The 16343-nt window shown below is 36.4% G+C and overlaps 1 protein-coding gene across 3 annotated transcripts in view; it reads left to right on the top strand.

Moving 5' to 3' along the window:
• Nucleotides 1–16343, top strand: part of pitpnm2 (phosphatidylinositol transfer protein, membrane-associated 2) — a 72342-nt gene that overhangs the window by 31170 nt on the left and 24829 nt on the right. For all 3 annotated transcript variants that reach the window (XM_079407899.1, XM_079407900.1, XM_079407901.1), the window contains exons 3-11: nucleotides 2437–2651; nucleotides 3005–3126; nucleotides 6674–6907; nucleotides 8548–8880; nucleotides 10228–10323; nucleotides 10405–10509; nucleotides 11719–11780; nucleotides 13630–13874; nucleotides 14888–15077. In XM_079407899.1, the coding sequence (XP_079264025.1) occupies nucleotides 2437–2651; nucleotides 3005–3126; nucleotides 6674–6907; nucleotides 8548–8880; nucleotides 10228–10323; nucleotides 10405–10509; nucleotides 11719–11780; nucleotides 13630–13874; nucleotides 14888–15077 (1602 nt within the window). The remainder of the gene's footprint in view (nucleotides 1–2436; nucleotides 2652–3004; nucleotides 3127–6673; nucleotides 6908–8547; nucleotides 8881–10227; nucleotides 10324–10404; nucleotides 10510–11718; nucleotides 11781–13629; nucleotides 13875–14887; nucleotides 15078–16343) is intronic.

The following is a 16343-nucleotide window of genomic DNA, read 5'->3' as shown; positions in this document are numbered from 1 at the left end:
CATCGTCAAGCTTCACCTTTGTTATTGTTTTGAAAATGCGACCTCTAGTGGCAAAAACGTACATATTGTACCTTTAAATGACTTTGTGGCATCGACACTCATTCAACTGAATTGAATTAAAATTGAACACAATTGAGCTAAATAACAACACTATTGTCTTCTGTACAGCCACTTGTCTGAGTTAAACCCATTTCGTAATCGATGAATTTTTCAACGTTGACAATTATTGAACTGAATTGAAACAACAGAATTTGATAATGACACCAACTTTGCAGCATTGACACTCATTCATCTGAATTGAATCAACATTGAACTGACTTGAGCTGAATAACAACACAATAGCCTTCTCTAGAGCTGCTTGTAGCTTAATTTAATTTGTTTCATAATTGATGAACTTTACACAGTTACTGATCTGAATTGAATCAACAAATATGAACAACAAATATGAACTGAATTAAGCTGGACAACGACACTAACTTTGCAGCATCAACATTGTTTTTGAATTGAGTTTAAATCAATTTAAATGGAATTGTGCTGAATAACGACACTGCAAAATTGACACTCATTCAACTCAATTTAATTTAATAGCTGATGTACGGTACATCTCAAATTTGAATATCGGGAAAAAGTTTAAAAAAAATGTGTAACTTATTTCAAAAAGTGAAACTTTCATATATTTTAGATTCATTGCATGTAAAGTAAAACATTTCAAAAGTTTTTTTGTTTTAATTTTGATGATTAGAGCTTACAGCTCATGAAAGTCAAAAATCAGTATCTCAAAATATTAGAATATTTACATTTGAGTTTCAATTAATGACCATCTCTACAGTATAAATTCTGAGTATCTCTTGTTCTTTGAAACCACAATAATGGGGAAGACTGCTGACTTGGCAATGATCCAGAAGATGAACATTGACGCCCTCCACAAAGAGGGTAAGTCACAGAGGGTCATTACTGAAAGCTGTGGCTGTTCACAGAGTGCTGTATCAAAGCATATTAAATGCAAAGTTGACTGGAAGGAAGAAATTGGGTACGAAAAGGTGCACAAGCAACAGGGATGACTGCAAGCTTGAGAATACTGTCGAGCAAAGCTGATTCAATCACTTGGAAGAGCTTCACAAGGAGTGGACTGAAGCTGGAGTCAGTGCATCAAGAGTCTCCACGCTCAGACGTCTTCAGGAAAAGGGCTACCAAGCCACTTCTGAACCAGAGACAACGCCAGAAGCGTCTTACCTGGGCTGTGGAGAAAAAGAACTGGACTGTTGCTCAGTGGTCCAAAGTCCTCTTTTCAGATGAAAGTAAATTTTGCATTTTATTTGGAAATCAAGGTCCCAGAGTCTGGAGGAACAGTGGAGAGGCACAGAATCCATGTTGCTTGAAGTCCAGTGTGAAGTTTCCACAGTCAGTGATGATTTGGGCTGCCATGTCATCTGCTGATGTTGGTCCACTGTGTTTTCTGAAGTCCACAGTCAACGCAGCCATCTACCAGGAAATTTTAGAGCACTTCATGCTTCCTTCTGCTGACAAGCTTTATGGAGATGCTGATTTCATTTTCCAGCAGGACTTGGCACCTGCCCACACTGCCAAAGGTACCAAGAGCTGGTTCAGTGACCATGGTGTTACTGTGCTTGATTGGCCAGCAAACTCGCCTGAGCTGAACCCCATAGAGAATCTGTGGGGTATTGTCAAGAGGAAGATGAGAGACACCAGACCCAACAATGCAGATGACCTGAAGGCTGCTATCAAAGCAACCTGGGCTTCAATTACACCTGAGCAGTGCCACAGGCTGGTCAACTCCATGCCACGCCGCATTGATGCAGTAATTCATGCAAGAGGAGCCCCTACCAAGTATTGAGTGCATAGAAATTAACCTACTTTTCAGAAGCCTGACATTTCTGTTTAAAATATCCTTTTTTTATTGATCTTATGTAATATTGAAATTTTCTGAGAAACTGAATTTTGGGTTTTCATTAATTGTAAGTCATAATCATCAACATTTCAAGAAATAAAGGCTTGAAATATTTCACTCTTTGTGTAATGAATCTATATAATATATGGGTTTCACTTTCTGAAATGAGTGACAAAAAATATATTCCAATTTTTTTAGATGTACCTGTACTTTGCAACATTGACATAACTGTTGAACTGAATTGAAACAACAAATTTGATAATGACACTAACTTTGCACATGGACACTCATTCAACTGAAGCGAATCATCATTGAACTGACTTGGGTTGAATATTGACACACTTGGCTCTTGCAGAGCTGCTTTTATAGCTGAAATTGAATTGGTTTCATAATTGGTGAATTCTACAACATTAACACTGTTCTTTTCCTTTGTACTAATATGAAGCTGCTTTGAAAGTATCTGTATTGTACAAAGAGATTAATACAAAAAAAGTGAACCCTTATCCCAGACCTTTCCCTCCCTGCAGAAAAAGAGTCGTGAAGAGAGCGAAGGCGAGGGGAGCGGGGTGGAGATTCTGGAGAACCGACCCTACACGGATGGCCCAGGTGGCTCTGGTCAATACACCCATAAGGTTTACCACATCGGCCAACACATACCTAGCTGGTTCCGCTCCATCTTGCCAAAAGCCGCTCTTCGTGTGGAAGAGGAATCCTGGAACGCCTACCCATACACCCGCACACGGTGAGTGTGCTATCTCCTAATAATAAAACCCTCTGGCTCTCTTTCAAAAGTACTCTGGTAAATACCCACATCAGCTTTTAACATTCAAGTCAGGCCTTGCTGTTTTGATCTTGGACTCAACATGGAATCAAAATAGACCTGTGTTTACTTTCTTAAAGCATCTTTTTGGTTTAATAGGGAATGTTGCATCAAAGCACGTTGAGTTCAGCTCAGCTCCTACTGCAATAAACATATATCTGTTACTTAAGAAGGGATAAGCTCACATGAACCTCATTGCAGAGCGCTTGCGTTAATGCATGACACTGATATGATGAAATTACATCAGAGTTAATCTCTCCTCGCCTGTCCTGCAGCTACACGTGTCCTTTCGTCGAAAAGTTCTCCATCGATATCGAGACGTACTACAAGCCGGATACGGGTTGCCATAATGACGTCTTCAACATGTCCTCGGCTGAAAAGAGGCAACGGGATATAGGTACTGTTGCACCTTCTTTATTTTTACTCTGCTTAATGCATATATTTGATGCTTTTGACAGTTTTTTAACTGCAAAAGCACAACTGAGCATTTTGAGCAGTTGCATTTCCAAGAGATCCTGTCCTTAGCATGCTTCTTTACACGTGAGCCCTGCTTGCTTGTGAGACCAATCTCAAGCATTCCAGCAGGAAGAGCTCTCGAGTCATGCTTCAGTGTTTAAGATGCAGACAGCGTGCCGATTCATTGACATAGTACCATGCTGCTGTTGAGTAGCGTGCCGCGGCACGAGTGCCCCGTTGCACTCTGGGACAGGTACTGGAGGCTTTCTGAGCTAAACATAGACAGACCAGGCACTGCAGGGGGAAGCGCCCTGTGACTGCTGTTACATAACTCCATTCCTTACTGACAACATGTACCTTCATGAGTGTGCTGTAGAGACACCTAGAGGCCGTCTGATGACACGGCAGTCTACAAACAGGAAACAACTCAAGATCAGAAACCAATCTGCACCTTGCAACTGTGAATAATTGAAGACCTACAAAGTTAGGTTCTCAACACAGTAAAGATTACAGCTCTGAATTAAATGGATAGTTCGTCCAATAATGAAAAATTGCTGAAAATGTACTCACCCTCAGGTCATTCAAGTCAAGTCAAGTCTGCTTTATTGTCAATTCTTCCACATGTACGGCACATACATACAGAGAATTGAAATTGCATTACTCTCAGACCCTTGGTGCATACAGTTAACATTAAACACGTTCAAATACAGATAATACAGTTTAAACATATGTACATACAACTATACAGCTATACAAATGAGGACATTGTAGAAAAATAAAGAAATAGAAATAGATTCAAGCTGTGAATGAGTTTGTTTCTTCAACAGGTTTGGAGAAATTGAGCATTACATCACTTGTTCACCAAAGGATCCTCTGCAGAGAATGGGTGCCGTCAGAAGGAGAGTCCGAACAGCTGATAAAAACATCACATTAATCCACAAATAATCATCTTGTGAAGCGAATTGTAATGAATAAAACCTTCAAGGGGTTTTTAAGTTCTGTCCATACTATTGCTTTGTCTGGTGAACAAGTCGTCTCGTCTGAATCAGGAGAGTGATGTACACAGATCAAGCATCGTTTACAAGCAAAAACAGCCCAAACAGATCTAATCAGGATTTTGATGTGAGGGAAGGCAAGGCAAGGCAAGTTTATTTATATAGCACATTTCATACACAGTGGTAATTCAAAGTGCTTTACATAAAAGAAAGTGAAATAGACATTAAAATCAATAAAAACATGGAAATAAGAATAATAAAAACAAGGAATTTTAAAATGATATAGAAAATGATTTAAAATAAATTTAAAGAAAATGATTATACATAAAATGTATTGCAGTCAGTTCGGACATACAGCACAGTGCTCATTCAAATGCACAGTTAAACAGGTGAGTTTTGAGTCTTGATTTAAATGTTGCTAATGTTTTAGCACATCTGATCTCTTCTGGAAGCTGGTTCCAGCTGCGGGCCGCATAATAGCTAAAAGCAGACTCCCCTTGTTTTGTGTGAACCCTTGGTATTTCTAACTGACTCGATCCTAATGATCTGAGTGGTCTGTTTGGTTTATATTCAGTGAGCATATCAGCAATATATTTAGGTCCTAGGCCATTGAGTGACTTATAAACGAGTAAAAGTACTTTAAAATCAATCCTAAATGTAACTGGAAGCCAGTGTAAGGACCTGAGGACTGGTGTGATATGCTCAGATTTTCTGGTTCTAGTCAGAATCCTGGCAGCAGCGTTCTGGATGAGCTGCAGTTGTCTAATGGTCTTCTTGGGAAGGCCGGTGAGGAGACCATTACAGTAATCCACCCTGCTGGTGATAAAGGCATGAACAAGTTTCTCCAAGTCTTGATTGGAGACAAAACATCTAATTCTTGCAATATTTTTGAGATGATAGTATGCTGATTTAGTTATTGCTTTGACATGACTACTGAAACTAAGGTCTGTCTCCAGAATCACCCCAAGATTTCTGACTTGATTTTTAGTTGTTTGACCCCTAGAGTCAAGGTATGCATTCACCTTGAGAACTTCATCTTTGTTTCCAAATGCAATGACTTCAGTTTTCTCCTTGTTTAACTGAAGAAAGTTCTGGCACATCCAACTGTTAATTTCATCAATGCATTGGCAGAGGGAGTCAATGGGGCTGTAGTCATTTGGAGATAAGGCTAGGTAAATCTGAGTATCATCAGCATAGCTGTGATAGGCAATTTGGTTCTTCCTCATTATCTGACTTAGTGGGAGCATATACAGGTTAAACAAGAGCGGTGCAAGAATTGAGCCTTGTGGGACTCCACATGTCATGGCCGTCCACTTAGACTTATGCTCTCCTATACTCACATAATAACCTCTCCCTTCTAAGTATGACCTGAACCATTTGAGTGCCATCCCAGAAAGCCCGACCCAGTTTTCCAGTCTCTCTAAAAGTATGTTATGATCGACAGTGTCAAACGCAGCACTAAGATCTAGTAGTACCAGCACTGATATTTTGCCAGAATCAGAATTGACGCGAATATCATTTATTATCTTAATGAGTGCTGTCTCTGTTCTGTGATGTGCTCGGAAACCAGACTGAAAATTGTCCAGGTATCCATTTGACTTTAAGTAGTTGTTCAGCTGATTAAAAACTACCTTTTCAATAATCTTACCTATGAAAGGAAGATTTGATATGGGTCTATAGTTGCTCAACATGGTGTTATCAAGATTGCGCTTTTTCAGAAGGGGCTTAACAACTGCAGTTTTGAGGGAGTTTGGAAAAGTCCCAACAACGTTTTCACTGGAGGAAGCATTATTATGGATTATGGACTGGTATTTTGGCTAGAAGAGATGGTTTAAAGTTAAAAGACTTTTGTGATGGATTTGTTTCTTACAAACATATAGCTTTTCAGTTCAGAAGACGTTAATTATTGGACTGGAGCTGTGTGGATTACTTGTGGATTATAAACTGTTTGGACTCTCATTCTGACGGCACCCATTCACTGCAGAGCATCCATTGATGAACAAGTGACGTAATGCTAAATTTCTCTAAATGTGTTTCCATGAAGAAACAAAATCATCTACATCTCGGATGGCCTGAGAGTAAGTTTTCAGCAGATTTTTATTTTTGGATGAACTGTTCCTATAAGACTTGGTCTTTAAAAAAAGACAAGTTAGCAAACAAAGTAGAGTAAAAAGAAATCTATACACACACTACATACAGTCAATGCTATTTTCATGTCAGTCTTTCTAAACAAAGTTGTTTTTTTTAATGGAACAGCTCGATTCCTTATGCCAAAGCTGTTTGAATAAAAGAAAAGCTTTATGGCACATAAGACAAACAGATAAACCAGGTTTTACAGCCTCAATGTCTGTGTTATTACCTTTCAGAAGGTCCTATAAAATCTCTGATGAACTGATTTGGTAGCAATAAAAGTCTAAATATGATCCTGTTCACCCATCGTGCCTTGTTCTCCCAAAAAAAAGTGATTGCTAATGGAACAGTGGTCTTTCACAGATCCCATCGATATTGTGAATGAATTCGTCGCCCCTCATGAGTACCTGGCTGAGGAAGACCCCAAACTCTACAAGTCATATAAAACCCAGCGGGGCCCCCTGTCTGATGACTGGATCGCGGAAATCAACAACAACCCAGGCAAAATGCCCGTCATGTGCGCTTACAAGTTGTGTAAAGTGGAGTTTCGATACTGGGGCATGCAGTCCAAGATTGAGCGCTTCATTCACGATGTGGGTAAGTGTTCGGAAATGTTCAAACGAAACCTTTTTAAATGATATAACAATGAATATTTTCGATAATCCAGTGAATTTATTATTAACTTAGTACCGGTACTGTTATCAGTGGTGTCCTCTACCATATGTCCACCAGTGTTATTAGCTCTGAGAGGACATTTGTCTCTCCAATAATTCTATATGAGTCAGCTGATCCATCTGCTGCATATTTGCGTGAAATGATGCTTGGTAACGTCCTGTTATCGTTGTGCGTGGGTGGGCAGCAGGTGTCAAGCTTTCTGTCAGGAAAAAAGCCCTTGATCATTAACCTGCACTTAATGAAAAGGAGATTGATGCAGTGAAAATCAACGCTCTCAGAGAACCGCCTCCTCCTGACTACATCAAGGCAAAATTAATTTCCTTTCCATGTGCCGTTTGAGCGCCACTTAATCTTTTTCATTACTTTGATATCTGTTTGTTTATTGGCTCCTTTCTCTGATAATTTGCGGGCGGACTGTTGCCGTTCCCCATTTACGAAACTCTTTCCCATCTTTGGCCGATTTCCTTTTATTTTTATCAATTTTTCCTCTCGCTGTTTCCTGGCCGCTGTGAAAACAATTTTGTTTGCACGTCTCTTTATTACCAAGTTCAATTATCTGAAAGACTGGTTAGCTTCGTCTTAGACACATCTTAATCAGTCGAGGAAATCGCACAAGGAAATAAGCCAAACCACACATCCACCCTAAATGTTGAGCGATCTCACAGACAGAGTCATCAGTGAAGCAGGGTTATTTTAGTTAACTAAAACTAAAACTGTAAAAAAACATTTCATTACTTGAAATAAAAGCAGTAAGGAACATTTCTGAATTATGAAAAATTGCATAATTGCTAATTATGTATGCAAATTAATAGATTAAAAGTGTATGTGTATATTATTATACATACTGTATTATTAGTTTTAGAAATGCATCGTGTTTATTTTTATTACTTAAAATAACTTGAAATTACAAAAAACATATTTCAACTAGAAAATGCACATTTCTAAATTTTGTTTAGTTTGTCAAAGTACTAAAGTAACACATTAAAAGAAAATCTATGAAAAAAATAATAAATTAATTAAATTAATAAAACTAATAGAAATGACAAAACATACATGAAAATAGCTCAAATTCAAGGAAAAAATGAAAACAGAAAAAAGAAATTTAATAAAAAAAAAAACTATAATTGTATGGTTGACAGCAGTTTTGAGGAATGTTACTTTTAAAAGTAACCTAGCTAATTAATTGTTACTAATTATGTTACTTTGTTAAAGTAATGTTTTACATTTTCTCACATCTGTTGTCTGAGGCTCTTTTTCTAGCATGTAAGTGCTGTACTCAACTCGTAGACCTAACAACCATTCAGAAGACCTTAGCGACCACATAAATGCATTAAAAACCATTCCAAACACCTTCGCAAAAACATAGCATGGGGTGCTGACTTCTGCAACCGTTACGCCCTCACAATGTAAAGTGCTTTGAGTACCCAGAAAAGCACTATATAAATGTAACAAATTATTATTATTATCTTCAGAAGATGTAAAAATCTACCGCAAACAGTTGCTTCCCTCCCTAAACTAGTTGGCTTGCAATGACCTTTAAAATCATGATATCTTCTCATCAGGGCTGAGGAAGGTGATGGTACGCGCTCATCGGCAGGCCTGGTGTTGGCAGGATGAGTGGTACGGTCTGACCATGGAGGATATCCGGCAGCTGGAGCTGGAGACGCAGCTGGCTCTGGCACAGAAGATGGCGCAGTACAGCTGCAACGAGGAGGGTGGCGAGAACAACGGCGCCGTCACCAGCCCCGAGAAACAGCACGAAGCCAAGGAGGCCATCAGCTCCATCGAAGCCGAGGGCACGACGAGGACCATGGGGGACACGCTGCAGGCGCGAGGAGAGCTGACCAAGCAGTGGTCCACCTCTTCCAGGTCCTCACGTTCCTCGAAGAGAGGGGGTACGTACACACCGCCATACTTCAAAAATGCATGGTGATCAGTAGACACACACACACACACACACACACATATATATATATATATATATATGCATTAAATTGGTCAAATGTGACAGTAAAGACATTTGTCATGTTATATAATATTTTTATTTAAAATAAATGCTGTTCTTTTGAACTTTGTTCAAAGAATCTTGAAAAAAATTTTTTTTTTTGCGCAAAAATATTAATCAGTGCAACTATTTTAAATATTGATAAGAATTGTTTGTTGAGCAGCAAATCAGCATATTAGAAGGATTTCTGAAGGATCATGTGACCAGAGGTGGGTAGAGTACCCAAAAACTGTACTCAACTAAAAGTACTTGTAGAAATATTTACTCAAGTAAAAGCAATAGTCTGAATAGTTACTTGAGTAAGAGTAAAAAAGTATCGGATAAAAAAAACTACTCAAGTAGTTAGTTACTAGTTACTTTGGATCATATGCTGTATATCTATATTATATTTTTATTTACTGATTACTGATGTGGTTACTGATAAACTGATTCGTGAATCGATTCACTGGTTTGCCAACTGGTTTGATCAAGCCTTTGAACAGAATCGACTCAAAAGAATGAATCATTCGCAAATGGGCATCTCTCATTGCCCAGTGAAAGTAGACGGCGCGCTTGGGATAAATTGAAGCATTTTTAACTTGTATTGCATTAAGATAAAGTAACGAGAGGAGCGTCGCCCACAGTAACGAAGTAAAAGAACCGTTTTTTCACTAAAAATGTACTTGAGTAAGAGTAAAAGTACCCATTTTAAAATATACTCTAAAAGTATTAGTTACCCCAAAAATGAACTCAAGTAAATGTAACTCGTTACTTCCCACCTCTGCATGTGACACTGAAGACTGGAGTAATGTTGCTGAAAATAATATTTCATAATATTATGAAATTCTTTTTTTAAATAGTTTATTTTAATATAAAAAATGTATTAATGTAATAGTATTACACTATATAACTATACTGTACTACTAATAGTATTACACTAATAGTTATATAATTGTGTATATTATATAATATGTCTTTATATTATGTAGAATACATAAATGTATGAATTTTGTATGTAAATTAATTTAAGTGTATATGTATATTATTATATATATCTATGTATTATACATATTTTTTATAATTAATTCATTAATAATAAATTGTATTATTTATTTTTATTAATAGTACTACAACTATGGTTAGTCCTTTTTATTTTATTTTTGCCTCTTTCATCAATGCTTATTAGTTTGAGAGAGAATCATGATGTATATGTGATTATTATTTTTTTCCATGCATTGTTTTCATAATGTGTGTGCAGGAAGTCCTTCACGTCACAGCATTTCTGAATGGCGCATGCAGAGCATCGCCAGAGATTCGGAGGACAGCACAGACGACGAGTTCTTTGACGCTCACGGTAATGCAGGATTGATCCTGAGTTTTAGAAGGTGCTCATGGCAGTCTGTTATTTACTAAAGTCTGAATCCATGTTCCTCAGAGGACTTCTCTGACAACGAGGAGATCTTTGCCAAGGAGATCACCAAATGGAACTCCAATGATCTGATGGATAAAATCGACACAGCGGAGGCAGAGGAAGCCCAGGGTACGCTGGGATTATCTTCACCCATCCGACACGCTCTCCAATTGTAGGGGGGTATTTTGGGCCGCCGAGGCGGGTGATGCAAAGCATTTTTTCTGATGCTTTGGTTTTGTAATGCATAAACCGAGCCCGCTAGAAGGAGTTTTTTTTCCATTCATCCTCCAAATACAGAGATTTTCACATCTTTAATAGGATTAGCGGTAAAGGAGCCCCATTGACTCTGAGGAGGTTAGGGTCTGTGTCAAACAGTGTGAGATTATGGAACACTAATTACACTGAATTCCATGCTAATAATATTAAAATAATCATTACTTAGCCATTTAGAAATATATATTAATTTAAATTATTAAATATGTAGTTAAATTATTAAATTAATATTATAATGCTAATTTAAAACTACATTTTGTAGTAATATTAATATAAGTAATATAGAAAAATATAGTTATTATTTGAATGAATTATTAATTTAATATTTATAAATTGAGTTTACACACATCTAATATATTATTAATATTAATAAAATTAAGTGTATATATTCTTATTAATAATTTAGTGCTGTCAATCATTGCATGCTTGTAGATTCTTTCACAATTTGATATGAAATGAGTGCCGCTCACTGCAAGCACAGTACAGTTTCCGCATCTGAAACGTCTCCTGTTTGATGTGCTCGTAAAGACGTTCTGCGACTGAATAAATGCACTTCTTGTCAAGAAAAAAGACACCGAATTAGCAGTTATGAGTGGAGTGGCCAACCCTAGGCCCCGCCCCTGCGTTAACGGCGATAAATAATTTGAATGCGTTGAACTGAAAAAATTAATCGTCTGCGTTAACGCGCTAATTTTGACAGCACTATAATAATTACATTATTATTATTTCTGTACTTTATTAATATTAATACAATTATTTTATTCATTTGACTTTTTATTTTTTTATTTTGCATCAATGCAGATTAATCTGAGAGAATAAATTAAGCAACATATAAATATTTTAATATCAATTAATAATAAAGTATATTAATTGAATAGTTATTTATATATATAATACTTAATAAATAAATACTTAATTTTTCTAAATAGTTACAGTTTTCTTAATATGATAAATGATTTGAGTTTTTTCTTTTTCATCAATGCATATGGTTTTTTTATCATGATGCATATGTGACCCATCCCCACCCTCCCCCTTGCATTAAGCACATTCATTTTATGTTTCTAGGTGACTATCAAGAATCGGGTGGGGAGTTTTCTGGGACCACCAGCGTGGAGCGGCTCAATGAGGTATATCTGGAGCTGTGTATTTTAATGCACACTTTCCCATTAAAATGAATGGAAATATACTACAACATAAACGTTACATAATACATATTTATGCAGCAGTGTTGTACTGTTAATGCAACTGCAGCAGTGAAAAACGCATTGATCTGTACTCACACTAATGGAGGAGAAATTCAGCAATAGTCACGCTGTGTTTATGCTGACGAGAAAATGGGGAAAAAAGCATTAGAGCTTCTCTGAGGGTATGTTATGCAAAAGCGATTTCATTTTGCATCTGCGCCACACTATCAGTGAACAAACCATATGACCTTTGACTAAATGAAACGGCGGTCTGTCATTGCAAAGGTCGGCTCAGCATATAGTCATAAGGTCAAGTTCTCATGGTGTGAAGGGTTTGATGGGGCGTGTGGTGGAAGAGCACGATCAGGGGTTGAGGGCCTTTAGGATGATCTCAGTGCTCTTTAACTCTGCTCCTCAGAGACGCAGGGCCATGCGGCGATCCAGCGTCCGTAAGCGTCGACGTACAGCACGCAAACGCCCAGCTGTGAGTCACAGCGACATCATCTGTTTACATCCGCTAGACGTGTAGCTCTTAAGTTATGTAGAATCAAAGGCGTTTTACTGTGTTGTTTGCTTAGTTTAGCTGATCTTTATGCTGTCAGAAGTGTTGTTTTGTAAAGTAGACACACTCTTCAGATGTAGACATGTAGTTATTCTGTGGCGTAGAAGTTTTATCAATGCATTCCTTAAGTCAACAGTGATGCCCATTTTTGGCAGTCTGTGTTCTGGAAGTGTTTTCCCATTCGTCTTGTCCATAGGACAAATCAAACTGTTTCATGATATGTCACCTTTGATGTTAATTTCAACATTTAATAATGCATTATAACATTTTTTAAAAGTTGTATCTGGTAGCATAATCGACTCTATCTGAGTTTACATGAACTAACAATGAACTTCAGCATTTTTTAAACTAAATTTAACAAAGATTTAAAAATACTGTGACAAATGTATTGCCCTTTGTTAATAAATTTCATTTAATTCATCAACTAGTGCATTAACTAGCATTAAACTAGTGCAACCTTATTGTAAAGTGTTAATTTTAATAACATTAAAATATATATAATATATATTATATAATTATCTCAATTTATAAAATAAATATATATTTTAAAATATTATTATTATACAATATTATTTTATTAAATTAAATGTATAAATTATTCATTCATTTTATTAAGAGAATATAAAAATATTAATTATAAAAAAATAATTGAATGCTTCATTTCCTTTTTTCATTTTATTATTCTTTTTATTTTAGTATTATTAATAAGAGTTTTGAATATTAAACATCTGTACATGCAACTAGCATGAACAAATATGATTAAACTTTTATGCATAATTATTTTTGATATTGAGCATAAAAATTAACGAGCAATAATTTGTATGACAGTGAAGTCAGCCAAAATGTCATAATCAACATAATGACAGCTTCTTATTAGAAATCACCTCTGATGTATTTTATGTTATTTTATTTTTAACACCACAGCAGCCCCACTAATGCTATATAGGTAGCTAATATTAGCTCTGGTCATCCGAGTCGACCCACTTGTGACGTGGTTTCTACAGAAGCATATGTCCGTGTTTCTCAAGGCAGGTCTGTGTTGAAAGATTTATGTGTTTGAACTGAAAATTGATTTATCTATGGAGATGTTGAATGGGATTTGTACTTCCGGAAGCCTTCTGTACCGTGTTGTTTGTTAGTAAGTCGTTCTCTTTCACAATAGCATGTTGTCACGAGTGTGTGTGGATGTTTTAAACGAACCATATACAGCTGTCCAAATGTGTCCCTCAGGACTGTTCCTCACAGCAGTGCTTACAGCCGTCCAAGATCCACGTCCTCATCCTGGTCCTGCATGGCGGAAACATCCTGGATACGGGCAGCGGAGACCAGAACAGCAAGCAGGGGGACGTCAACACCATCAGCAGTGCGTTTGATGCTGTGATGCGGGTTCATTACCCCGCTGCATTGGGCCGCATTGCCATACGCCCAGTTCCGTGTCCGGCCGTGTGTGTGGAGGCCTTCTCTCTGGTGTCGAAGTGAGCATGAACACACACGCAATCCACTGCCAGGAGAATAAACACCACCTCTGGTAGTCATTAGGTCATAAGGTGTAACTTAAACTGGCAACACTTACAACTTTTGAATATTTCAGTAGCTTGACAATTATCACTTAGTAATGGTTCCAGAGTCCCTGCTTTTATTTTATTGTATTTTAAATAGTAAAATAATTTGGTATAGAAAAATGGTTAAGAATTATTGCTTAATAATGTTTCCAGAAAGTCCCTGTAATTAAGTAATTTATTTTCAAAAAATAAGTAAATAAATGCATACATACATACTTTTATTTATTTGGTATAGAAAAATAGATTAAAATTATTGCATAATAATGTTCCCAGAAAGTCCTTTATTTTATTTATTTATTTACTAATTAATTACTTAGCATTTAATTAATTAGTAAAGAAATCAATTGTAAATTAATACTTTTTAATTCCCTGCAATTAATAATTTAATAATTTATTTATTAAATAATAATAATATATATACTCATTTATGTTTATTATTGTTGCTTCATAATAACAAATAATTTAAAAAATGTTAAATGCTGTTGTTTATTTTAAATTTTAATTATATTTAAGTTTTTTATTAGTTTGTATATTGTGTAAATGTATTCAAATGTTTTAGTCTGAGATCCTTAATGTTTTGGATCAGATCTGAAAGTTATACATTTTTATATAAATCACTTGCTACGTTGTCAGTGCCTTCACTGTATCACATGTTTAATTTAGTAAGTAACATCCAATTTTGTGTCCATTCAAATAAGGAGTGAGAAAAAGATATCAAATTGTTGTTGATATTGATTAATTCATTACACCTTTGAAAACACATTGCATTGTGGGATAGAGTTTTAACTGCTGTAAACACAGCGCATTTTGGCAATTGCAGTAGATCATATGAGTGTATGCTGCAGAAAGACTAGTATGGTAGTATGCAGTTCTTCGTGCTAATCCGGTGACCCAGCATGCTCTCTGTTCTTGTGTCCTTGACACAGTTTGAGTCCCTACAGCTATGACGAAGGCTGCCTCTCCAACAGTCAGGATCACATCCCTCTGGCCGCCCTGCCCCTATTGGCCACCTCTGCACCACAGTACCAGGACGCCGTGGCAACGGTCATAGTGCGAGCCAATCAGGTCTACGGTGACTTCATCAAATCCCTGGAGGGAGCCACTTTCACCGGACAGGTCAGTGCTTTGGGTTTTTCTCTCTCTATTTACAGATTATTTATAAACTGTGTGCCAGTCATATATGCATCTAGTTTTAGTGTGTTTGATAAAGAGTCTAAAATTAACTTTTGGGATCAATGTGCTGAAGAAGAACATCAAATGATGTGCTCTTAAAATTATATAATTTTAGTATCATTGAGGTTCTATTTGAGTTTTTATTTTGTTGACATGATCATGTCAACAAAATAAAAACTATAATAAATGTATCATTTCTAACTGATCGGACATCAGATTTTTGTAAACCACACATTAAAAAGTGAAAAATCTAGTTTTTCTCAACTGCTAACACACAATTCATGAAACATTTCACCATTTTCTCACAACTATAAACTTAATCTCAAAACTACACAGCAACTTGTGTAAAATTCAAACTTCCAGGTCAAAGTCAAACATTTTAGTCTAAAACATATTCTCTTTTGTCAGAATCAAATTTTTGGCCTCAGATGATACACAAACTATCTTCCTGACTAGAGAACACTAGTGAGATCAATTCAAAACACTGTTACAAAAACCTCCTTTTGGGAAACAGGAAACATCTTGCTATTCAATGACTGTTACAGTCTGCAGCATAAATAGAGCGGTGCAGATACAGTAACATTCACCAATAAACTTGAAGAAAAGTTTACTTTCATTACAGTACTGTAAAGTTATCTTACAGTAGATGAATAGCATTTCAGGTACATTTTGAAATGTACCAGGTTTATATATATATATATATATATATATGTTGATAAGCAGTTAAATGTGTTGGTCTACACACAGAGAAAAGTATAAGCTTTTAAGAAGTCCAAGAATAAAATGATTAATTTATTTGTTAAAATTGATTTACAGAACTTGTTTTTGCTGTTTTCTAACAATTTGGACTTAAAGAAAGATAACTTGCACTTAACCTTTTCACAGGCATTTTGTTTTCATAGTAAGACAGATATTGTGATGTATCATTATATGATTGTCTAGCAATATATCACAGAATCACTGTATCGTGATATTATCGTGAGCCATGTATCGTGATTATATCGTATCGTGAGGTACCCTGCGATTCCCACCCCTGCTGTCAGTTACTGTAATAAATTTAATTAATTCTGCATCCTCTGCCAAGTTGCATTACAGTATTGGTAATATCCTTATTTGTTATACTATAGCAGTTTCTTAGTCTTCTGACAAAAGATGTTTCCTCCCCTAGACAGTCAACTCTCAGTTCCTCACAAATACATGTAAGAAGTA

Source organism: Barbus barbus, assembly GCF_936440315.1.
Source record: "Barbus barbus genome assembly, chromosome: 45".
Taxonomy (NCBI): Eukaryota; Metazoa; Chordata; class Actinopteri; order Cypriniformes; family Cyprinidae; genus Barbus; species Barbus barbus.
This window is presented reverse-complemented; position numbering and strand designations above follow the sequence as displayed.